The 23936-nt window shown below is 55.1% G+C and overlaps 2 protein-coding genes across 3 annotated transcripts; both read left to right on the plus strand.

The window, feature by feature from the left end:
• The first annotated feature begins 305 nt into the window (after nucleotides 1-305).
• On the plus strand, nucleotides 306-3158 carry LOC116520294 (threonine--tRNA ligase 1, cytoplasmic-like). The gene is made up of 4 exons (XM_032234462.1): nucleotides 306-979; nucleotides 1193-1265; nucleotides 1555-1669; nucleotides 2060-3158. The coding sequence occupies exons 1-4, from the start codon at nucleotides 906-908 to the stop codon at nucleotides 2206-2208; spliced, it is 411 nt and encodes a 136-aa protein (XP_032090353.1). The 5' UTR covers nucleotides 306-905; the 3' UTR covers nucleotides 2209-3158.
• Nucleotides 3159-9630: 6472 nt separating this feature from the next.
• On the plus strand, nucleotides 9631-15041 carry ECM1 (extracellular matrix protein 1). 2 transcript variants are annotated; one of them, XM_032234174.1, is made up of 6 exons: nucleotides 9631-9826; nucleotides 11370-11492; nucleotides 12114-12445; nucleotides 13218-13438; nucleotides 14036-14123; nucleotides 14327-15041. In XM_032234174.1, exons 1-6 carry the CDS (start codon nucleotides 9742-9744, stop codon nucleotides 14561-14563), a joined length of 1086 nt encoding a protein of 361 aa, XP_032090065.1. In that variant the 5' UTR covers nucleotides 9631-9741; the 3' UTR covers nucleotides 14564-15041. The 2 variants fall into 2 exon arrangements, with proteins under 2 accessions (XP_032090065.1, XP_032090066.1); XM_032234175.1 differs by having other exon boundaries at nucleotides 9635-9826; nucleotides 14357-15041.
• The last annotated feature ends 8895 nt before the right edge of the window (nucleotides 15042-23936 follow it).

Raw genomic sequence — 23936 nt, forward strand, 5'->3', positions numbered from 1 at the left:
AAGAGAAAAATCAGGTTGCAATGACGTGAATCCCCAAAACGGCCTTTTGGTCCCATCTGTGGGTCCTTCTCCTTTTCTTTAAAAACAACAACAACAACAAGCATGATCTAAGCGTGTCAGCTCAGCCGTGACCGCAGAAGCCCTGCGTGACGCCTGCGGGGACTCACGGACGCAGGTGGGAGGGGCGCTTCCGTCAGAGGGGGGGGGGGCTGAGCCCCCAGTTCCCCTTTTCCCTTCCCCCAGCTGAGGCCCTTCTGTCGTCCCCCCCCTTGCAAGGGGAAGAGGAACCGCCAAGCAGGAATCCGGGGGGGGGGGGAGGAGAGGCAGAGACGGAGGGTGAAGGGGGGGTGGGTGGCTGGCATCAGCCGGGCTCCGGTGCCACAGCCAGAAGCCCCCCCCCAAAGCTCTTCCAGTTGGTCATTTAAAAAAAACATTCGGCTGAATTGCAGAGCCTTTCTCGGCCCTCCGATGCAGAATAAAGTTCTGTCAAAGCCCCCCCCCCTCCCCTCAGCCCAAAAAGGTGGGGGGGGGGGCAGCAGAGAAGGCCAGAATTGGGCTCAATGCCAGCCCTCTGCAGGCCCATCTCCCCTCCAGCTGCTCTTGAATAGAAACGGGACCTTTGCGTGTTCCAACTTCCTAGTCCTTGTGAAGGCAAAGGGCTGCTTCAAAGCATTGTGTGTGTGTGTGTGTGATTCCCTTCAAGCCTGCACGGTGAGAGACCCCCCCCTTTTTTTTCCCTCTGATTAAAAGACGAGGGCCTGCAGAACAGTGTACCCCTCTTCAGTCTGGCTGGGCACCCCCAAAAGGTGGTGGGTGGAGGCCCCCCGGGGGTGGCACGAGAGTCCCAGCCCCCCCCCCTCTGTCTCCCCTACAGCAGGGACGGTGGGACCCCCGAGAGGCCGGTCATGATCCACCGGGCAGTGCTCGGCTCCGTGGAGAGGATGATGGCTGTCTTGGCCGAGAATTACGGGGGCAAGTGGTGAGTGAGTCGGGGGCCACTGAGTGGGGGGGGGAGACGGAGGGGGGCTCAAGAGCCACAAAAGGGGTTTTCCCCCAAGGGGGCAGGAATTGAACCCTGCTTCCAGTTAGGAGGGAGAGCGGCCCAGGGGGAGCGGTGGGGGGTTTGGGGGTCTCCAGGGTGGGCTTGGCTGGAGGGGGTGTCTGAGCTGTCTGCTCTGCTCCCCTCCCCCAGGCCCTTCTGGCTCTCCCCCTCCCAAATCATGGTGATTCCGGTGGGCCCAGATGCAGAGGAGTACGCTGGAGAGGTGAGAGCCGAGCCCCCTCCCCAATGGCCTGGCCAGGGGGGGGAGGGAATTGGGGGGGGGAGAAAGGCTGAAATGGGGGCCTCAGAATCAACTAGGGTGGACGGAGGGGATGGGGAAATTGCACCCCCCATTTGGCAAGCGAGCAAATCCACGGCAAACGCTGAGAGAACCCCCTATAATTGGGGAGCGGGCGTCCCCACAGCCTCCCCCCTCCCTGACTCCCAGTGCAGCCGGGGGGGGGGGGGGGGGCGGTGGCTGAACTGGCCTTGCTGGACTCTCCTCCGGGCAGGTCCACCGGCTCTTTCACCAGGCCGGATTCCAGGCAGACCTGGATGCCGATTCGGGGGTGACCCTTAACCGCAAAATCCGGAGAGCCCAGTTGGCCCAGTACAACTTCCAGTTCGGTGAGTTGGCATTGCCCGGAGTGAGGGGGCCTGGGAGGCGGGTGGGGATTGGGGGTCCGAGGAGAAGGTGGGCCACCAGAACCTCGGAGAGGACCAGGTGTCCCATGTTGCTGGGCCGAAGGATCCACCAGGCAACCGCCCGGAGGTTGCGGGAGATCTCCTTCTTGCGGTCACTCAAACCGCTTCTGCTCGGCTCCGCAGGGGGATTTTTGGGATGTAGCTGGGAAAAATACAGAACTGGACTCGTCAGGTTTCTGGCCCTCAGCGTTTTTGTGAGCAGGCAGGCAGGCGGAAGGGCAATTGGAGCCCAGGGCCAAGGGGTTCGTGCTTCGGGAGCTGCTGGGTGGCCAGGCTGCTTCGGAGGTGACGGGCGGCTTCTCCCCCCTGCAGTGGTCGGCCGGAAGGAAATGACCCACCGCACCGTGAATGTCCGCAGCCGGGACAACCACCGCCACGGCGAGAGAGATCTGCAGGAGGTGCAGCGCCGGCTGCGGGAGCTCCAGGAGACGCGGGCGAGGAACGCGGAGGAGCTCTTCTGAGCCAAAGGCAGGGTCCCCGCAGGGCTGGCGCGGCTTGACGCACCCAGGAGGAGACCTCCAGGCTTCGTTCAAGGGCCTAGTCCTCACCGAGGAGCGTGAAGGCTGAGAAGGCTGAGGATCTCTCCCTCCTTGCTGACTGCTCTGCAGATGCCACCCCTCCCTCGGTGGGCAGCTTCCTGGAGCGTCACCTGGGCTGAGTCACCTGCCCCCCTCCGGAGGTTCTGGGAAGGTGTCGCACCCGCTTCCCCGCCCTTTCCCGGAGCCCTGCGTGGCTGTATTTGGGGGAGGGGGCTGCACGAACCTTTCCTGGCCACTGAAGGTCAGCTTACCAGTTAGATCTGGATCCCCTGGCCGGCCCCCCCCTCCCTCCCTCCTGCCGATAAGGGCTGACCCCCCCCCCAGATGCCCAAGGAGTGACACGGAGGAAGCTCTGGGGGGGGGGTCCTTCCCCCACCTGACTCAGGAGCTGCCCCCCCCTCGCTTGAAACTCTGCAAAGGAGAGAGAGAGAGTGGCTGGGGAGGGACCCTTTGACCTCCCCTCCTCCGGAAGATTCCTCCCATCTCTGTGAAACCGAACCTCCATGTTCCAAGGCAGTCTACCTCCCTGTACAGGGAAGTCTTTCCGGGACAGGACGTCCCGGCCTGACAGGCCTCCCCCGCCTTGGTGACGGCTCCCAAAAACAGTCCATTTCCCCCCCCTCCCCACAAAGGTGGCTCCGTTGGTCAGCGCTGACTCAGGAGTGCTTGGACCAGGCGTGGCTCTTCTCTTCGGAGGCTCCAAACAGCCCCCAGGCCTGAGCTGAGAGCGGCAGCCGCTGCAGGGGGTGGGGGGGTGGGGGGAGTGCTTGGGGTGGGGGGGCATTTGCAGCCCCTCCCTCAGGGCTCCCCCTGACCCTCAGTGGGACAGAGCACTTTTCACCTGCAGCTGGTAATAAACCCTCTTCAATCCATGCGGCTTTAATTCGCTTCCTTTATTTTTGGGGGGGGGTTGTTGCTCTTAGTCCTAGGTATAGGGGGGGCACCTGCGGTAAGCACGGCGCTCTGCCCATGCTCAGGAGCCGGCTTCTGTGGCGGTGGAATCGGGGGTGTGCACGGATCTGCAGGCGGCTCTTCTTCGCCCACGGAGGCCTCGCCTGGCATCGCCTGCTTCTCCTTTGGAGGCTTTGTGCCAGGAAGCCTCCCTGCCAGCCCCCCGCCAGCCTTTGGGAGAGGGGCTGCCCCAGGCCTCCAAAGCCATGGGGGGAGGCGGTGGGCAGGGGGCCAAAGCCCTCACCTGCTGCCCTCTTCCTCTGACCCGGTTTCCCCCCCCCCGTCTCCTGGCTTTGCAGAGCGGTGGGGGCCCTTCTGGATAGTGGGGGGGGGGGATGTCATTGTCATAAGTGGCCACTTGTTTCTCAAGGAGGTGACGATTCTGGGCCACGTTGGCCTTTCATAACTGTTTTCCAGGGAGCCCAAGGACTCATGCGGGCCAAGAGTGAGTGGGAGGCCCTGTTGCAACCCTCCCTGGTGGGGGGGGGCATCTGTCTGGGCCCCCTTGCACAATCGACACCCACGCACCCACCTGCTCTCCCCCCAAGTGGCTCTCTGCTCAAAAAAACAAGGAGGACTAGACCCTTGAAAATTCCACTTCTCTGAGAAAGCCTGCCTGCCTTCCTTCCTTCTTTTCTTTCTTTCTTTCTTTCTTTCTTTCTTTATTTGTTCCTCCTTCCTTTCTTTTTCTTCCTTCTTTCTTTCCTTTCTTTCTTTCTTTGTTCCTCCTTCCTTTCTTTTTCTTCTTTCTTTCTTTCTCTTTCTTCTCCTTCCTTTCTTTTTCTTCCTTCTTTCTTTCTTTCTTCCTTCCATCCTTCTTTTCTTTCTTTCTTTATTTGTTCCTCCTTCCTTTCTTTTTCTTCTTTCTTTTTCTTTATTTCTTTGTTCCTCCTTCCTTTCTTTATCTCTTTCTTTCTTTCTTTCTTTCTTTCTTTCTTTCTTTCTTTCTTTCTTTTTTCCCCTCTTTCTTTCTTCTCTCTCTCCCCTTTCACAGCAGGCCTTTCTCCTTCAGGCCAGCCCTTCTTTCCCCAGGAACTTTCCTGGCTGAATTCTACAGGTGGGGGGGGGAGAGGACAAGGGGTGGGGGGAGCATGGGCCGTGCCGTCAGTTTTGGCCTCTGCTGCACATCCCAAGCTCACTGAGGGACAATGGCGCCTTTGTTCCTTCCCGCCGTTACTCATCCTGGCACGGAGGGGCTGAGCTGCTCCTATCTGGAGCCTTCTCCGGTTCCCTGGGACAGGAGGCAGGGCTGCTCCAGCCCTCGGGCCCCACGTTCCTTTGACACCCAGGGTGAGGAGCAGGTGGCCTCAATTTCCCCAATAAAACTTTGGCCAACCCTCCTCCGGAGGGCTGGGATCTGCGCTGGCAGAAGCCTGCGGTGCCCCGGGGGCTTTCCTGGCAGCCCAGGTCAGCTGAGGCCACCTTGACCCATAAGGGACACCCATCTTCCCTGGGGACGCGGAGGACAGCTGCTCTGCCCCACGGCCTCGGTGTCCCTTGCGTGAGTCCAGGAAGGTCCAGAGGGGGGGTGGGGGGAGGCCTGCTGGCATCTCTGTGGGCAGATGGCATCGAGGCAGCCCTGGCCCTTTGGAGCGCCCCCCCCCCCCGGTGCCACTTAGGGAGGGTTGGGGGCTCTGTTGAGTTTCCAGGCTGACCGTGAAGGAGCCTCCTGCGGTGGGGCCTCGGCCTGGAAAAAGGCCACCCTGAACTGCCCTTTTGACTCACAGCCACTGGAGCTGCGGCTTGCCCAGGGCCAAGAGGCCAAGGAGCGCCTCTTCCCTCCCCTCCGGCTGGCCGGTCAGTTCACCAGAGGGTTTCAGGCGAGGCCTTCCAAGGAAGGCAACTTTAGTCGGTCGTTTCTCTCTGGGGATAAAGAGGAACCGTCTTGTGGACGGAAGGCTTTGGGAATGCTGGTTTTTAAGGGCCTCTTGCAAACCCCAGTCCCACCTGGGGATTCTCTGTGTCACGTAGCAAAATGGGGAGGGTCTTCCTGAATCCCATGGCTTGGCCGAGAGAGAGTGGGCTTCCCTGCCAGGAGGCAGCCGGTTCTGTGGCTTGGGCTCATCTGTGTCCCCAGGCCAGACGAAGCAAAAGGAAAGGGGACCAGCGGGCTCTCCAAAGCGGGTGATGGGCAGCTCCTGCGGTTTAATGCTCAGCCACCCCAGCTCTCCTCCAGCCACGGGTCAGCTGCACCCAGAGAGCATGCCTGGCCACCCCCTCTGGCCCTGGGGCTTCCTAGCCCACAACTCCCGAAGGGAAACCGGGAATGTTGACTTGCAACGGCTGGCATGACAATTCAGGGGACAAGAGAGGGAAATTGCAAAGGGAACCAAACAATAAGGAGTTTTAAAAACTTAAGGTTTCCCCCACAAAAAAATAGTATCGGTGACAGGAGACCAGCAAAGTAAAATGAAGGAAGAGGATGGAAAAATAAAAAAGTTACGAAAGAAAGTGTTTTTAATTTAAAGATTTAACTTTTTAATATTTTAAGGGAGGGAGGGCCTTCACGTCAGCTGGCCTCCCTCCGACCTGTCTTTCTGCGAGGGTCTTTCTTGAGACTTGCTGACTGCTGAATTCGCGGGCAGCCTGGCTCTTCCAGGACCATGGAAGAGGGGGATGGGAGTTGTAGTCCGAAGGAACGCTCTGTTGGGCCAGGCATCACCATCAGGATCCTGGGGATGAAGGCGAAGTCTGCAGAATCAGGGCTGCTGAGTTTGTATGGAGGAAGGCTTTGAAAGTTTTAACCTCTGAGCATGTCTAGAATCCATTTTTCTACCCCCGAGTGACCACTGGCCTCCATGCAAGAGACACTGAGGCTCTGCTCAAAAAGTGGATTCCCTGATGACCTGCAGGATTCCTCTTAAACAATTCACAAAGGGGAGCATTTCTTTTCCCCGACATGCTGATTTTAATCTCCCTTCTGTAGTCATAAGATAAGATAAGATAAGATAAGATACTTTATTTGTATGCCACCCTTTTCCCTGGGGGGGATTCAGGGCGGCTCACAGTTCAGGGGGAGGGGAGGACAAACCAAGTTACATATAAGACAATACATCATTAAAAGCACAACATTCATACTATTCGGGCAGGGTCTTTAGCCCCAGGCCTGTCGGGACAGCCAGGTTTTAAGGGCTATGCGGAAGGTCTGGAGGGTGGTGAGGGTTCGAATCTCCACGGGGAGTTCGTTCCATAGGGTCGGAGCTGCCACAGAGAAGGCTCTCCTCCGCGTCATCGGCAGCAGAAGGGGGGAAATGGGGCTGTTAATTACTTTCAAGCCGCTTTTCCACCAATTTATTTCCCCCCCCCCCCAATTTTTGACTTCTGGCCTGAACAAAACAAATCAAAGTATTGATTATTGTTAATTTTAATTTGAATTCTTTTTTAAAAATGTGTCGTTAATTTTAATTGGGTTTGGGGATATCCTATTTAATTTCTTTTTAACTTTTGTAGTTATGTGTTTCTTTTAATGTTGTACGCCGCCCTGAGTCCTTGGGAGAAGGGCGGCATATAAATCGAATAAACCTCAAGCCTTAAACCTTCTTTTTTGGACATCCCGGAGACGGTTGCCTGTCTCCTGCTGGGGTCTTCAGTGGAAAGGGTCCAGTTCACCTCCAAACCAAGCCTCTTGTATAAAACCAAACCATGAGTGCCAAAAGGAAGGAAATAAGAAATCCGTGCTCAGAAATCCAATTTTAAATATAGTGGGAACATTGCAACACTCTGAAGTGGCAAAACCACCTCTTTGTTTCCTGAGCTATGCCTCAGCCTGACTTCCAGGTACCTCTTTCCAAAATTAGCACCCTCTTCACCTTGGAGAGAAAGTCCAGAGCCGGATACTTTCCCACAGTGAAGAGCTGCTGTTTGTTTGTTTTTAAGTTGCTCCAGTATTACAAATCACCCAAATACGTGACTAGAACTTGCAAAACTACGTCATTTCTGATTGCTGTCAGTCTTCTCCCTAATCCCTGAAACCACTTTGGTCTGTCAAGATGGCCGGGGAGTTTCGGGGGCTGGTTGAGGTAGCCAGAGGGCCCCTCCCTATGCAAAAGCCTTCAGCACTTGGGGTCCCCGGGGGGGTGGGGGTTCCCCAGAGGTGGCTTTGGATCTGCTGAGTCCGGCCCTCCTGACTTTGCGGTCATGCGTCTCCCTTTGCCCACACAGGTGGCGCATGGTCTCCGGCAGAGGCCTATCAGTTGGGGAGGGGGGTCAGGGTTCATGGGGGGGGGAGGATAAAACCCACCCGGTTGAGCATGTGGCTGCGGTTTCAGCTGACAGCATTTCAAAACTACAACATCTGGAGAGGCCAGGACCCCACTCCCCCCCCCCCCGAATTCTTCAGCCTGGCACGCCAGTTTTAAAAATGTTCACACCAGTTTTAAAAATGTTGCCAAGGAAACACCACAGATTTCTCCAGGTCCTCCCCAGGAGAGAGTGGTTTAGTGGTTTAGTGGTTTATTAGCATTTGTAGGCCGCCCTTTTCCCTGAGGGGACTCAGGGCGGCTCACAGAAAACCAGGGAGAGGGGAATACAACATTAAGACAACAACATATAATAAAAATAGTAAGCAACATTCATTCATCATTCGGGCGGGGTAGCAATTCTTATCCCCAGGCCTGACGGGCGAGCCAGTTCTTCAAGGCTATGCGGAAGGCCTGGACGGTGGAGAGGGTATGAATCTCCACGGGGAGCTCGTTCCAAAGGGTCGGGGCTACTGCTGAGGAGGCCCTCCTCCTTGTAGTTGCCAGCCGACACTGGCTGGCCGATGGAATGCGGAGGAGGCCTAATCTATGGGATCTTATAGGTCGTAGGGAGGTAATTGGCAGAAGGCGGTCTCTCAAGTATCCAGATCCACTGCCATGTAGGGCTTTATGGGTGATTAATAGCACCTTGAAGCGCATCCGGAGATCGACAGGTAGCCAGCGCAGCTCGCGGAGGATAGGTGTTATGCGGGTGAATCGGGGTGCACCCGCAATCACTCGCGCGGCTGCGTTCTGCACTAGCCGAAGTCGCCGGATGCTCCTCAAGGGCAGCCCCATGTAGAGCACATTGCAGTATTCCAGCCTAGAGATCACAAGGGCCCGAGTGACTGTTGTGAGGGCCTCCCGGTCCAGGTAGGGTCGCAACTGGCGCACCAGGCGTACCTGGGCGAATGCCCCCCTGGTCACAGCCGTTAAATGGTGGTCGAATGACAGCTGTGGATCCAGGAGGACTCCCAAGTTGCGAACCCTCTCTGAGGGGTGTAAAATTTGACCCCCCAGCCTGAGTGTTGGAATGTTTGCCAAATTTTTGGGAGGGAAACACAACAGCCACTCGGTCTTTTCTGGGTTGAGCACAAGCTTGTTAACCCTCATCCAGTCCATAACGGCCTCAAGACCCCGGCCCATCACGTCAACCGCTTCATTGATGTGGCACGGACTGAAGCCCCCCCACCCCCCGACTGGCCCCCAAAAGACAGAAGGTGTCACTCAGCACCTGCCTCAGCTCCCTAAAATTGCCCCTCCTAAGAGATTTCCGCTCATCTATTATTATAGAAAAGGAAAGCCGGACTACATCGCCCATCAGATTCTGCACCCCATTCCCTGCACCCTTAGCCAGAGTCGGTGGGCTTATTCCCACAATTTAGGGAACACCTGCAGCCCAACCAACTCTGGGTTACTGTTAATCTGGTCGAAAACAGGTCTCGGTTGGCGATCTAATAGATCCCCAGAGGCGGCTGCCGTGAGAGGCAGAAGCAGATCTCTTCCAAGCAGGACAATTTGGGGGTTGCGCCCTCAAAGGAAGCCCCAACAGGAGACCCCCGGGGGGGGAGTCCGGGCCAGGGGTAGCTCTCCCGGCCTGCTTCGAGGCTGCCAAAGACCCCCTCCCCACCCGGCCCCTCCTCCTGGGCTTCGGGCTCTTATCTGGCTCCGCAGCAATTCCTGCCCCCCCCGCCGGCAACCCGATGCTCAACCTGGCGCCGGATCGCGGAAATCTACTTGGGGATCGCTCCCCCCGACGCCCACGACGCTTTCCCAGACCCCCACGCCGCGTGCTCGGAACTAGGGGGGGCTTTTTGGGGTGGTGGAGCTACGGCGGGGGCTTCTAGGGGCCCCCAAGAGCTCCCACCCCCCGAGGCAAGGAGGAGAGAGAAATGGGGAGGGGTCTCCATCCACCAGCCGGAGCCCAGCTTTGCTGGGTGAATCTGCTGCCTCCCCCGCCCCGTCCCGGATTAAGCAATCGCGCCCCGCGATGTCGCAACCAACCCCGGGCCAAGTTCTCCTTTTTTCTTGCCCTGTAAGCAAAGTCGGGGGGGGGGGGCGCAGCGGGAGGGCGGGGCGCGGACTCCCCCTCCCCAAAGAGGCTGCTGCGAGGCCCGTCCCGTCCGGCGGGAGGCGGGGAGGCGGCTGGCGGGTCCTGCCCTCCGCGGAGGCGGCGTCTCCGCCCAGCGCCCGGGCATAAAAGGGCCGGAGCCGCGGCGGCACCAGCAACCGATCCCCGAGCGAGCAAGCCAGAAGTCCCGCCGCGATGTCCGCCATGCCCGCCGTCTGGCTCTGCCTCTGCTGCTGCCTGGCCGCCTGGCCGCTCTCGGCCACCCAGGCGCCGCCGCCAGGTAGGTCCCGCTCAGGAGGCCGGGAGGGGAAGGAGGAGGAGGAGGGAGGGCCGGCCGGGACTCGCCCCCTGCGGAGCCCTCGGGGGGCGGAGAGGAGGGGGCTGCCCTGAACTCCCCCGGCGCTGCCTTGCGGCTCCTTGCTTAGCCCGGGGAGGGGGCTTCTGGCCGGGCAGCCCACCCACCCCTCAAGGCAGCCCGCTTTCTGCCGCCGCTGGCCGGAGGGAGGGTCCGGGCGAAAGGCGCCCCTCGGGGGTCGCCTCCCCGCCCCGCTTGGGCGACCTGAAAACAGCTGGCTCCACTACGGGCGGGTCCCAGGCCACCAGGGGGCTGTTGTGGGGCCGGGAGAGCGAGAGCGGTTCCAACCCAACCCTCCACCCCCCCTCTGAAACCCTGAGGTTTGCTTCATTCCCTGCTTGCTGGCTGGTATCCCATCCCCCCCGGGGGGGGGGAGAGAGGGGAAAGTCCCTTTTGTGTTGTTTATGGAGCCTAATTGTCTGAAAGTTTTTCCAGCGAAGGAGGAGAGGCTTCCGCTGGACTGGCTAAAGGGGTGGAGAAGTGGCAGCAGTGGGCATGGGGTGGCAGCTGCAGTGGTCCCTTCCTGGGGCTCAAGGGAAGGAGGGACCCACAGAGTTTGCCAGTGGGGCTCAGGGGCCCCTCCATCCTCCAAAGGGAGGATCCAGGGACAGGGGCGCCTTTCAGGGTAAGGCAGCTGGTGGGGCTGCCCTTGTGCTGAGGAAGTGGGGCTAGAAAGGGCAACCTGGATGGATGGAGGAGAGCGAGGCTCTGGGACAGTCAAGTGACACCCCCCACCCCCCCAGAATGCCAGCCCTGCTCTTTGAAGAGCCCCCGCAGAGGGAGGGAAGGAGCAGATGGCACCAGCCTGGCCCTTCCTCCTGGTGCCTCCAGCTCAGCGATGGAGAAAGGAAGCCAAAGACACCCATTCTGGGGAAGGGGAGCCAGGAAAACAGCCCCCCCCCCTTGGGCTGCTGGAGCCTCCCACACCCCAAAACAGGGCCAAGCTCTGCCAAGAGGCCAGTAACCGTTGAGCTCTGGCGATTGTGAGGATTGAGGGGTGAGATGTTGTGTCATTCCTTAGAAACCTCATCATGAGTAATCCTCCAGGTGCAGCTTCAGGCTTCGTAGCCGAGCCAGTTTACTTCCGCCTGAACCTCTTTGCATTTTGGGGTGGGGGTGGGAATCTGGGGGCTGAAGGGAGGAGACAGTTGGGGGGGAGGGCAGGTCAGGCCAAGGAGCCTGTAAGGCTTCCCCATCTCCCTGACCTCTCCACACCTCCCATCATCCCTCACTCAGCACTGGGGAGGGGGCTGCTCCCGTTCTCCTGGGGGAGGGGCCTGTCTTCAGCTGTCCGGCCTGAAAGCCCCACTTCCACAAAAAGGGAATGAACGAAACTGCAGCCAGGTGATCTGTTTGGTTGGACCCCAATGTGGTTGGTCAACGCTTGGCTCAGCCGGGTGTGAGTTAACTGGGAAACCATGAGCCCAATCCATGGTTAACCACCTCTTCCTCCTCCTCCTCTCCCCAGCCAATGGAGATGATCAGCCCCCACCAGGCCAGTTCCCGGTCGAGATCTCCCAACACGACGTTCTTACTGATGAGATCTCACGGGAGTTCCTGTTCCAGAAGATTCAGGAGAATTTGGACAACGGTGAGGCTGGTGAGGAGGGGCAGGGAGGGCTTAGATGACAGCCAGACCCAAACCCATACGGACGAGTCTCACAGGCAGAGATACAGAGACAAAGACAGAGAGACAGAGACAGACAGACAGACAGACAGACAGATAGATAGGGAGAGAGACAGAGAGAGACAGAGATAGATAGATAGATAGATAGATAGATAGATAGATAGATGGATGGATGGATGGATGGATGGATGGATGGATGGATGGATGGATGGAGGGAGGGAGGGAGGGAGGGAGGGAGGGAGGGAGGGAGGGAGAGAGAGAGAGAGAGAGAGAGAGATGCATTGTTGGGATTAAGCTAAGCCCCTCAAGGCTCCCCAAGGGCCTCATTCTGCAGGGGAACTTGGTGCCCCCACAACAGGAGGGGCTGAAAGGGCAGCCCTTGAGAGCCCCCCCCCTGGAAAGGAACCAACTGAAGAGGGGAAAAAAGCAAAGAGAAAATTTGATCTGGGAACGAGAGGAACCTTCTGGGGTGCAGCCAGCAAGGAGCTTCTTCGGGAGGTGCTGGTAGTCTGAAGCCGGCCAGAGTAAGAGAGGGCTTTGGGGTGCCCCTTTTATAACCTCCCCCCCCTCTCCCTCCTTCTTTAGGGCAAGAGCTGCCCATTCTGATCCACGGGGAGCCCCAGTGGGTGCCCCTGGGGCCCAGAGGGAGACGACCCCCATGCACGGAGGTGGGCTGCAGCCGGAGGCCCCCCTTCTACAAGCTGGAAGACTTCCCGCCAGGCCGCCCCACCCTCAGCAACCTGGGGGCCCTTTGCGCCGCGGGGCGGAGGAAGGCCAGTTACGGCCCTTGGAACCTGCCCCAGACCAGCTTCAGCCACCTCTCGCGCCAGGGGGAGGCCCTGAACCAGCTGGAACTCCAGTTCGCCCGCTGCTGCCAGCTGTCCGAGGACCAGAGGCTGCCCTGCGCCTCCAACGAGGTGAGTGTTACCCCTGCGCCCCCCCCCCCGGTTGCATTTGTGCATTTGTGTCCCTCCAGCCATGCTCTGCAAGGGCCTCCGTTCAACCAGGGTCCCCCGTCCCCCCCGACGCTCCTGCCCAGGTGTGTGAAGCAACTGGAAAACTTTGCTCTTGACAAAGTTTATTGAGACATTCAGGAGTCACCCATCCCTTCTCCACTGAATAATTTGGGTGGCCCCCCCACTCCTCCTGCTCTGCCCGCCCCCCTCCCATCTCGGAGGGAGCCCCACATCCATCCCGAAGTCCCACCTGGAAGGCAGAACTGAAAGGGGCCTCTGCGGATGGGGGGAGGTCAAGAGTTGCAGCCCCTTTTGGGCTGGGTCTGTGGTGCTGAGTTTACACCCTTCTGCAGAAGGTGTAAAAAAGGCCACAAAGGGTTTGCTTGTTTACCTGGGCTGTGAAACCGATTGTTTCGTGGGGAAACTTGCCTGGAAAACTTTGAGCCCAAGGTGGGCGAATATGACACTTTACCCCACCTGTGGACTTCAACTCCCAGAATTCCCGAGCCAGCATGGCTGGCTCGGGAATTCTGGGAGTTGAAATCCACACGTCGTACGGGAGACATAATTGCTCACCCTGTTTTAGCTTCTTGTTTAGCCTTTTGTCCTCGGAGTCTTTGAACGCAGATCCTTCCTGGTCCTTCGCACGGGGGGGGGGGGGGGAGCCTCCCCTCCCCAGGTGGCTAATCCCTTCTCCTCGCTTCTCTCCCCCTGCCCCCCCCCCCTCTTCCAGTGGGAAAAATCCCTGGACCACTTTTGCAAGCAGGAGTATTCCTTCAAGACCCGTCCCTTCCACTGCTGCCGTGGGGACACCCGCGAGGCCCGCCTGAGCTGCTTCGCCAGCCAAGCGCCCTTCCCCAACTACGAGGGCGAGGGGGCATCGCTGGACCTGTCCAACGTCTCCACCGCCACCCTGGACTCCATTTGCAGCCAAGCGTCAAGCCAGGGCAAGCAGTGAGTAGCTCTCTCTCCCACATCCTAAGCAGGGGAGTGGGTTGGACTAGATGACCTACAAGGTCCCTTCCAACTCTGTTAATCTGTGAAAACAAAAATATTGGCCGGTTGGGTTGGAGCTGCCAGGAAGAGGATCCCTCTCCCCTTGGGAGTCTGGGCACTTAGGGGGCTCTTCTCTGAAGCTCTTCACGTGGGCTGGAGTCTTCTGGCAGGGAGTGATGGGGGTGGTAGTCCAAGCCCTCTGGAAGGCAGCCTATGGAGCAAGGGCGCTGTGCTCGGGGGCCATTTATGCCAACCGGTTAGGATACCAATAGAAGCCGGCAGATTTTCAGGAGCCCCAAAAAGAGCCCTTCAAATGGGGGGGGGGAATTGATGTGCTGCTGTGTTTGATGGGGGTCCTAGAAATTAGGCAATTCAATGCGAGAGGTCAGATTTCCCAACCTACCTCGCCCTCTTGTGGCTGCAATGTGAAATGCACCTAAACGCTAAGGCAGAGGGTTTAATCTCCCAAGATTGTTTTGGGAGATTGGAAGGGCTTGGAGGCCTCCTGGATCCCCTCCGGCCTTTCCTGAGTGTGGCTTTCCTCCTTTTCTGCAGGAAGCCCAGCCCGGCTTTAGTCCAGAACATCACAGAATCCTGTTGCAAACTGCCAGAGAGCGAACGGATCCTCTGCGCCCAAGGAGTGGTGAGTGTCCAATCTGGGAGGGGGGACACATATCTTCTCTCCTCAGGGAGGGGGGGGGCTTCCCAGTGCGTCTTTCTGACCCCAAGCGGGTTGATCCAGAGCTTGGCTGGAAGCGATGAAGTGAAGCAGCTGCTTTCAAAGAGCTGGAGGTAAAGGAGCTCGGTTCGGCCTCCCTCAATCCCCTCTTCTTCTTCCCCCGCCAGAAATCTCAGTTCATCTTCTTCCCCCCCCAGAAATCTCAGTTCATCACCGCTTTCTGCAGCTCCCAGAGGCGCTTCTGGAAGGACCCCCAGAATTGCTGCGCCCAGGCGGAGGGGGCCGCCCGCAACGACTGCTTCGACCGTAGCTACCTGGGGCACGTCTCCCTCTTCCGCAGGCAGCAAGAGGAAGAGGAGGAGGAGGCAGAAGAAATCGTGCTTCCCACCCAGACGGCCTCCTGAACCCTCCCTGGGGCCTGATCCTGCCCTGCTCCAAGCCCCCCCAGCCCGTCCCTGCCCCTCTCCTTCCCTCTGGCTCGCTCCCTCCCCAAATCCGAGGGTAGGGCCAGAAACCCCCTCTCCCCATGGACTTTATAATCGAGGAGGGTCTCCCTGGAGACCCTCCTTCCACGCACTTTATCTCCTTGACAGAAACCGCAGGCCGGTCGCAGCCAGCTGAGCTGGGGGTGGGTGGGGGATTCTGCCGCTCCTTCTTTGCTTGGCTGCTGGAGAGCTCTTGGTGGCGTTTGTAGGCATCAGAAGAGGGGCCCATGCCAGTCCCGAAGGCCGGTTGGCATCTTGCTCTGCCCTGCTGCATTTCTGCCTGGTGACCCATCCTCAACTCTCTGCTTGTAGCAAACGCCTCAGGAGGGAGGGATGGCCTGGCCTCGCGCCAGAGGCAAAGCGTTCGACAAATAAACCACTTTTTGGAAAAACAGCACACGTTTGTCCTGTCGTGGTCCTTTCCCCCCCCACCCTCCCTGCACCCCCAATCCACGCTCCCTGGGGCCGTCTCAGAGGCCCATTCTCCCAAAGAGAGCCAGACATTGGTTAAAGGGGAAACTGGGGAGGGGAGGGGCCTCCAAACGCAGGTCAGGGGGGGGGCAGATGAGGTGTGGGGGCCCGGATTTCTTCTGCATCCGTATTTGGGGAATTCCGGGGAATTTCACTGAGCAGGAAGAGAGGAGAACGTTGGCTCCCTTGAGGATATCACGAGATCCTGGGCTGGTGAGCGAACACGCGGCCCACCGCTCTCCGGAGTGGGGGGGGGGGAGAGTTGGGGTCTGGCCAATGGATGGGGAATGGTGGGACAGGCGGAGGGAAGCCGGGGGGGGGGGGAAGCTGGCAGCCGCCCTCCTTCAAGCAAATATCCCTGTGGTTCAGACTTGGCAGCCAACGCCCTGAACAAGACCGGAATCGGAGGGGGGGTGCTTTTAACCCCCCCAACCTCAACTGGTCTGGCTGCAAGACTCACGGGGTCAAGGAAAGGGGCTCTGGGGCCCAAGGGCCAGGGAAGGCGGGGGGGGGGCTTGCAGATGTCTAATCTTGCTTGAAAGGGAGAGGAAGATGCTTAAAAAAGATGCCTTTAGGAGTGACTGCTCCCCCAAAGATGGTGTTTTCACCCGCCAGCAAGAGCTAAAATGGGCCACCTGTCCTGGTGCCTCTTAAGTACCCCCACCCCCACCTCACCTGGATCTGAGGGTCTCCTGCCCACCAACCTTCACCTGATGAATTTAGCAGCAGCGTCTCCTCCGGCATCCATGGGCTCCTGCCTCTAGAGGTTGGGGGTCAACCTGCCCCCTACCCTTCTCTCTTTGGGGCAAGGAGGAGGGCTGGAGGTGGAGTGGGGGGGGGGTGTTTCAGGGCCCATGTCTCACCCCCAATGTTCACCGCCTTGTGCCGACCCCAGCAAGGAGCAGCCTTGAAGGCGTCCGTCTCCTTGGATTAAGAGGCGAGGGTGGTGCTCCAAGTGGAGAGCCAGGGGATGGGGGTTGGGTTTTTTTTTTGGGGGGGGGGTGTCACTGACTTTTTGGCTCCTGGTGCTTCACATTTCTGCCCACAGATGGGAGAGTTTAATGGAGGTCCCCAGTGGGCCCCCCCTCTGCCCAGAAGGGGCTCCGTTGAACTTGTGCTGGGAAGGTGGGCATGCACACCCTCCCATGGGGACCCCCTCCTCAAAGTCTGGCTCCTACACAGTGTGCTGAGTGAGGAGGTTGAGGTCTTGGCTGCCTCCCCCCCCTCCCCGCCCGTGTTGCTTGGCTTCCCATTGCAGGAGCCGCGGCTTGGAAGCATCTCAAATGAGGCTCCCGGTTTTATGTGTTTTTCCAGGAAGCCTCTCCTGAATCGGGAGGAGGGGGTGGCAGAGTCCCTCAGGGCAGGTCTGGATCGCCGGGGCCTCCCTCTGGGCACCCTGGAGAGGGAGGATCATCGGCTGTCCATTGCTGGGGGGCAGGGAGGCTCCCGCTTGGACCCTGAAGGTGAGGGGGGCTTTAAACCCCTGGATTTATGTGTGACCTCAATATCCTGGCCTCAGATTATGGAAAATGCAGGGCGTTTTGGAGGCTCAGCCAACTGTGTGTGGACGGAAGACAGAAAGATGCACGGTCCCATATCCTTCCTGGTTTTCCGTGCATTCCGTCATCAGAATGGAAGAAAGGCCTCTGGCCATGTACAGAGTGCTTTGCCCTCCCACTTGAGAACTGCTTCTAATCCAGAAAGCCATGCAATGTCTGGATTAGAGGCCTGTTGGAGAAGACGTTTGCCAGGTTCATTCCTAGACAGCAGCGGGGAAAGCCAGCAAAATCTTCCTTTTGTTTCGTGGTCTTTGCAACAGCAGCCCCAACTGTGCCCCCCCCCTTGCAAAAATTTCCCTGAATCTCAGTATGGAAGCAGAGGGGGTAATTTTCCTTAAATCCAGTCACCTTGCTTGGATTCAGTTCAAATGATCTCCGATCTTCGCATCCTGCTTGTTCAGCCTTCCTGCCTGCCTCGTATTTACGGACAGTTGCTTCAAAAACAATGAGGCAGCAGCAAACTTTTGAAAGTTTCACGCAGAAATATCCCTGGCCGGGGACAGCTACACGTTGGCTCCAAACCGCAAGCATTTTTTCTGCGGCAAGCAATTGATAACCTTTGAAGCAATAATCTCAGAAAGATTTAAACCTTCATCCCAGCCGTATTATAAATCAAGCAGCCTTGGGTAACAAGAAGAGACGTTATGAAATAGATTAATTGATGTTGTGATCTTCTATTTTAAGGAGCCAAACTCAGGCAGTTAAAAATAGTAGGATTAATTCCCCCCCGTTTGTTCTGATAGATGGCAAACTGACAATGGATATAAATATATATATATATTTAAAGGTTTCTGAGCAGAGACAGAGGGGGAGAAGCCGTGTTTAATTTGCCATTTTGATTTAGCTGGGAAACTTAATTTTCGCACCGTAGATAAAAGGGATGAAACCTCTTTTGAAAGGAGGTGGGTGGGGTTTCACGGGGCGAAAGAGGGGCTTTAGAAATACAGTGGAGGGGTGGGGGAAATAACGCTGTGGGGATACATGCATGAAAGTGAAAATTTGGCCTCTTCATTGCTGGCGGCGGGTGAGAAATTCTGGTTTATTTAAACAGCTCTTTTTCATCTTATTGTAAGTGGAAATGTTGTTATAAGGTGAAACTGTTGGGAAGGCCAGTTGTTTTAAGCTTGTCTGTGTGAACCTACAGACTGGTTTCCATTCAGTGGTTTAAAATGGGGCTCTAAAAACCTTCCCGAGGCTGTTTTTCTGTTGTTCGGCTCCCTTGCGGTGCCGTCAGGGCACCAGCGATGGGGCGAAGGGTGGTGGAAGAGGAGGAAAAGCTATTTTGGCCTTCTGCGCCCCCTTCTTTGCACTGAGGTTTGGAGAGTAGCCCCCCCCTTCTGCCCCCTTGTTTACACACGGACCATCCACCCCACCCTCTCCCCCCTTAACAAAGAGGGTCTGGAGCTGCCTCTCGGCTGGGCTTGGCTTTAGAAGCGCAACATTTGCTTGCAAGAGTTTTTCCATTTTAGCCTAGCCTCACCGCTGTCTCTGCCAGGTCACATTGGATGGAAAGGTGGAGGGGGGGGCCTCTTTTTTCTTCCAAGCGAGCCGCTAATCTCCCCACCCCACCCCAGTTCTGGCTGCCAAAGGAACAGAGGCCCTGGCAATGTTCGGTTTGTGTGTCGGTGACTTTCACAGTGGCCCTTCGGAGTTTTCCTTTCAACCGCCAGGAGCCCTCGGGGGTCTTGTGTTGCCGAGCCAGGCTGAAAGGATCTGGGCAAGGACTTTGGAGAAACTTCATTGCGTGGGTTTCTTCTGGTTTGCTCTGGTTCTGGAGAAGACAACGGCTTGTTTAAACCCAGGGAAGAGAAAATGTCCTTTTTGGCAGCTGGAATTTGGCTGGCCCACAAGGAAAAAACCTCAGCAACGTGAAAGCGTTTCAACTGATACGCCCGGGGAAACATTTACAGTCACAAACATTGACATAATAAAACACACCACTTACACGTATAAAATCCCTCGGCTGCAAAGCTAGGAATCCTGCTGGTTTTATTTGGCCGTTGAGATGCATTTGATTTGCTTTTCTGTTCAGGTTACTAGACCTCTGGGTCACAAGAGAAAAAGCCCGTTTGTGACTTCAGTTGTGTCAGGTTGTGTTTTAACGGCCCAGGGAATTCGGGAGGATGAAAACATACCCCACAAAAAAGAATCTAAACCAGTAACTGATACAATTTAAACCAGCCAGAAAGAGGCAATTTGCAATTTAACGAACATCCTGGAACAACAGAACCCAACAATTACTCTGTTAAATCAAAGGCTGCATTTCTACTAAATGTAAATATTAGATCTAATAAATCCGTAGCTGTCTGTGGAAAAAAAAAAAGCAGGATAAAACAGATGTTTGATTTCATCTGGCAATCAGGGATGCATTTATTGGGTTTATTTTTAATTTTTTTATTTTCTGGAATTGCTAACCACAGTGATTTTAGCCACCAGGAAAAATTAAAATGAAACTCTAGGAAGGCGCCTGCTCTTTTTTCTGATCTTACTCCCTTTAATTTCCTCTTGTTGCAGAAACATTGCCCTACTGATGGAAATGTGGGGGAAAGGGCTGTCTGTCGTCATTAGTGGGGGGGGAAAAAAACATCAGTGCAGCAATGTGGAAAATTTCACATTTTATTCTCGTTCCCTTTTAAGGGGATGTTTTCAATAAAACTGCCACGTCTTGAAAGAATCCCCTTTCCTAGAAAGTGGAGAGAGGGGTAGGTGTGATCAAAAACCAGGGGACTGGTAGCCTGAAAAATTCAAAGAAAAAAGGAAATAAATTCAAAAGAAAGAGGGGAAGGAAGAGAAAACAAGAGAAAGGAAAACTGTCTGAGATAATCTGCATTTCATTCACTGCAGAACAACATTATTAGTAGGAAGTTGTTTTTCTTTACATTTCATAGTTTTCCCCATATGAGCGTCTGGCTTGGCGCCTAAGGGATTCTGCACGTGGTCAGAGGGCAGATTGTCTAAATATTCACAAGAGAGCATTTTCCTCTCAATTAAAGGGCCCATCAGAATGGATGGAATTGCTTATTTCTTTGGAAGCCTTTAGGAGAGCAGAAATCCTCTATGCGGAGACCAGGTTAAGATGTCTGTGCCCACAAATGGGGGGGCTACCTTAAATATTTTACAGAGCCTTCAAGTTCCTAGTCCCTGGCATTTCTAAGAGTGGGCAGACCGGGAAAAACTTGGGGCTCCAATCCTGGGGTTTATGCCTGGCACAAAGAAGCCTGTTGGGGATCAGGCCACCCCTTTGAGGGTGCTGAGAGCAGCTGGAAAAATCTGGGGCTCTGAATAATCTGGATTTCCTGGGGGTAGGAAAGGCCCCCCAACCTGTTTTCATCTCCTGCTTGTCGTCCTTCCAACTTCCCCCAAGTTTTCTCTCCGGATGAAGCAGCTTTGATGTTTATCTCCTCCTCAAGTTCCTTGCAGACAGAAAGTTTAAAGAGGTTTCTGGGAGAATTTGCTGCTAAAATAGCCCAGTGGAAAAAAAACGCAGATTGTTATCCGCTCTCCTGCACCAAGGAAAACATCTTTCCGCCCCCCCCTTGGAAAAAAAAAAACACCACCTAGTTTTAGAACAGGAAGGTTGTACTTTCCCCCTAGAAATCTGATCTCTTTTCTGCGCCTGAATTCCGGATCTTTTGGGACCCAGTTTCGGGGATCCAGCAAGCAAACAAATAGGAAGCCAGGGCCCTTCCTGGATTTGGGGGATCCTGAGCCTCCCGGGGCCCCACCCGATGCCCCAGCACTGACAGCAAGAAATTCACCAAAAATAGAACCTCGTACGAGAAAAGTTACGACTTTCCTTTCCTTTTTTTTTAGCCAAGAAACAAAGCAGACCAAAATAAACTCAGCTAAGCAACCAGTTCAAATAAGTTGCAAAAACATTGACAAGTCAGCTCTGGGGCTGGTCTCAAAATAAGGAGGTGGCAGGGAGCCAGGCAGATGGAGCCTGGGGCATCTGCTCTGGCAGCGGGAGGGATCGGGGCCAAGCACCTGCTTGGCAGGCGGGTGGGTATGGATTGGTCCCTGGCACCCCCCCACGCAGCCGACTCCACATAGGCCCAGAGCCTCACAAGGTGGTTGGCATCCCAAACCCTGAACCACACCCGAGCATGTGCAAAGTGCCGTTCCTTCCTCCCCAAATGGCAGGACGGGTTCAGAAGCTGCTCCAGGCTGCCAAAGGGGCAAGACAGCTGTCAGATACAGCTGTGCCTTTAATTGGCGCGGATGCCACCCAGCGATACTCTTTTGCCCCCGGGAGCCTAATCTTAGCCGGTTTCTGACCTCCCACCCAAAGGAAATAGAGACGGCGTGAGTCACCCACCCCCGAGGGAAGGGAATTTTCTGGGCTTTTTCTGGCGTCGGCCTCTTTTCATGTCAGGTCTTGAAGCGAAGAGGGAAGGGCTTGTGGGTGGGTGCAGATGACCTCCCCATGCCCCCTCTGCCCTGAGGACAAATCCTTTCGTTCTGGACTCCTGGCAGAAACGGCCTTATCCACATACCCCCAAGTCAAGTCACCAATCAGGGGTTTATTTGGGTTCGTTGGGCATACTTTGTGCCTTGAGGAAGCTAGTGATCAAAAGTTGGCAAGATATGCCATCTGCTAAGATGGTTCATATGCCAACTCTGGGTAGAATGAGAGGCTGCCTGCCTCCCTCTGCCACCTCATCCTCTCTTGTTGTGGCCTCTGCTCTTCTGCCTGCAGGTCCTTTTAAGTTTGATCTCCAGGTATTGCTAAATATTATTATTATTATACAATTGTATCACAGCGGCCAGTTGTTTCGCTGGATTTGGCATTGGTTACTAGTCGGGCCCCACCCAGGGGCCTCGGACGTCGTAACGTATGTTGCAGTATAGCATAGCTATGCTGATACATGTATAGAATAGAAGCAATGATTAACCATATGATTGAATCAGTAAAACAAACTGTTTAACTCTTAACACCAAGCAGATCAGTAATCACAGACTCTTAATTACAAGCTTGATTAAATCAGGGGTTACAACTGTTTAACTCTCAAACATTAATTAAGGATTGGAAGTTTGCATGCTGGTAAAAGATTTATTGACTATGGGCATTCTTTAGGTCTACATGGAAGTAAATGAGTTACCATATACCATAGACTTGTACAACCATGATTGGTCCACATAGACCATGTGAATCCACCCTTTCCTTGTGTATGCTCAATAAAAGAGGCCTCCGGATTCTATTCCGTGTCGGCCCATCCCGAGAGAGACCTGCCTCCGAGTTTTCTTCCACATTGGCTTCATGGGCGACCCGCGGAGAAATCGCAAACGTATTTTCGTAATATGCATGCAGATCCAAGCAATTTTTGTCAATTTTTAACTGTTTTAAATGTAATTCCAGTGCTTTTGGAATAGCACCCAGTGTGCCAATTACCACTGGAATTACCACTGCTGGTTTGTGCCATAGTCGTTGAATTTCGATTTTTAAGTCCTGGCATTTTGCGATTTTTTCATGTTCCTTCTCGGCGACCCTGCTATCACCTGGTATTGCGATGTCTATGATTGTGACCTTATTTTTCTCAACCAGTGTGATGTCTGGTGTATTATGCGCCAGTATTTTGTCGGTTTGTATACGGAAATCCCACAAGATCTTGACCATCTGATTTTCGGTGACTTTTTCAGGCTGATGTTCCCACCAGTTTGTTGCTGTTTTAATATTATAATTTTTGCACAAATTCCAGTGGATCATTTGTGCTACTGAATTGTGCCGCAATTTATAATCAGTCTGGGCGATTTTTTTACAGCAGCTGAGTATGTGATCCACAGTTTCACCAGCTTCTTTGCAAAGTCTGCATTTGGCATCATCAGAGGATTTTTCGATTTTGGCCTTAATGGCATTTGTGCGGATAGCTTGTTCTTGCGCAGCCAGAATTAGTGACTCTGTTTCTTTCTTTAATGTACCTGTTGTTAACCATAACCAAGTTTGTTCACTGTCCACTTTATCTTTTATTTTTTCCAGAAATTGGCCATGCAGTGCTTTGTTCTGCCAACTCTCCATTCTTGATTTTATCACATCTTTTCTGTATTCTTGTTTTGTCTGTTGGGCCTTCAGTAGTTTTTTGTTCTTTACTTCGATTAATAGATGTTCTTGACTTTCTTTTAAATAATCAGCCAGTCCATGTTTTTCTTCTTCAACTGTTTGCTTCACTTGTAATAATCCTCTGCCACCTGATTTTCGGGGCAGGTACAGTCTATCAGTATCACCACGTGGATGTAAACTGTAGTGCATTGTCATTAGTTTCCTGGTTTTTCGGTCCAAAAGGTCCAAATCAGCTTGTGTCCAGTTAACTATACCAGCTGTGTATCTTATAACTGGTATTGCCCAGGTATTTATGGCCTTGATTATATTTCCACCATTCAATTTAGATTTCAAAATTTTCCTAACTCTGTTGGTGTACTCTCGCCCGACAACAGTTTTTACTTACTTCTCCATGCTTGATGTTATCCAACTGCAGAATGCCTAAGTATTTGTTTTTATTATTATTATTCAACTTCCAGAAGGCAGAAGATGTGCTTTGATCGGCCTCCCTCCCTCCTCAGCCACCTGTTCCTTTGGGCCCCGACTTCTCCCACAGCCCACTGAGGTCCTGGGGCTTTTTTAAACCGTGCAATTATGCGGCCGTGTGTGGGTCACCCTCAACCCCAAAGCCCATCCACCCCTTCTCCCTCCCTGCCCACAAGTACGGGTCTGCCTTGCCAAAACTCAGCTGGGCTGCCAGGACATGGAATTGTGGTGCAGAAGGCGGAAGGAGAGGAACTGCGGGCGTAAGACTGAGGAAAGTTTAATTCCCCCCCCCCACACACAAACAGGGTGTCCCCTTAAAACATTTATCCTTCTGGTAATCGGATGCTGCCTTCTCCCCCCTCCCCCCCAAGAGGAAGCTGGTTTCAGGTCTCCCCCGGGGGTGTTGGATTTTCCTTGTCCTTTTGCACTTTGGGGCCTGCAATCCAGAAACAGGGCTGAAATTTTGAGAAGGGGGGGGGCTTCCCAATTTTTCTGCTGCTTTTGAGGGCTGGGCTACATTCCGGGAACTTGCAGAAGGCGGAGTTGCCCAGCTCCTGACTCCCCCCCCTTTGCCCCCCCCAAAAGCCTGAATGGAGGGGTGGGGGCTCCTTCTACCTGGCTTCCTTGGCTGACGAGCCCCCACCCCTATTCCTTCCCACCCTGTTTTCCTCCTGGGGAGAGTGCAGGGAACAGGCGAAGCTTTAGGTGGCCTTCCTTGGGGTGGGGGGTAGCCAGCATT

This window comes from Thamnophis elegans, chromosome 17 (assembly GCF_009769535.1).
Source record: "Thamnophis elegans isolate rThaEle1 chromosome 17, rThaEle1.pri, whole genome shotgun sequence".
Classification (NCBI taxonomy): Eukaryota; Metazoa; Chordata; class Lepidosauria; order Squamata; family Colubridae; genus Thamnophis; species Thamnophis elegans.

Bases quoted from the DNA above. Each gene is read 5' to 3' on its own strand.
- LOC116520294 (XM_032234462.1), top strand. From the start codon at position 906: ATGATCCACCGGGCAGTGCTCGGCTCCGTGGAGAGGATGATGGCTGTC. The intron at 1,266-1,554 runs GTGAGAGCCGAG...TCCTCCGGGCAG, and splicing joins CAGAGGAGTACGCTGGAGAG to GTCCACCGGCTCTTTCACCA. The intron at 1,670-2,059 runs GTGAGTTGGCAT...TCCCCCCTGCAG, and splicing joins CCAGTACAACTTCCAGTTCG to TGGTCGGCCGGAAGGAAATG.
- ECM1 (XM_032234174.1), top strand. From the start codon at position 9,742: ATGTCCGCCATGCCCGCCGTCTGGCTCTGCCTCTGCTGCTGCCTGGCC. The intron at 11,493-12,113 runs GTGAGGCTGGTG...CTCCTTCTTTAG, and splicing joins TCAGGAGAATTTGGACAACG to GGCAAGAGCTGCCCATTCTG. The intron at 13,439-14,035 runs GTGAGTAGCTCT...CCTTTTCTGCAG, and splicing joins GCGTCAAGCCAGGGCAAGCA to GAAGCCCAGCCCGGCTTTAG.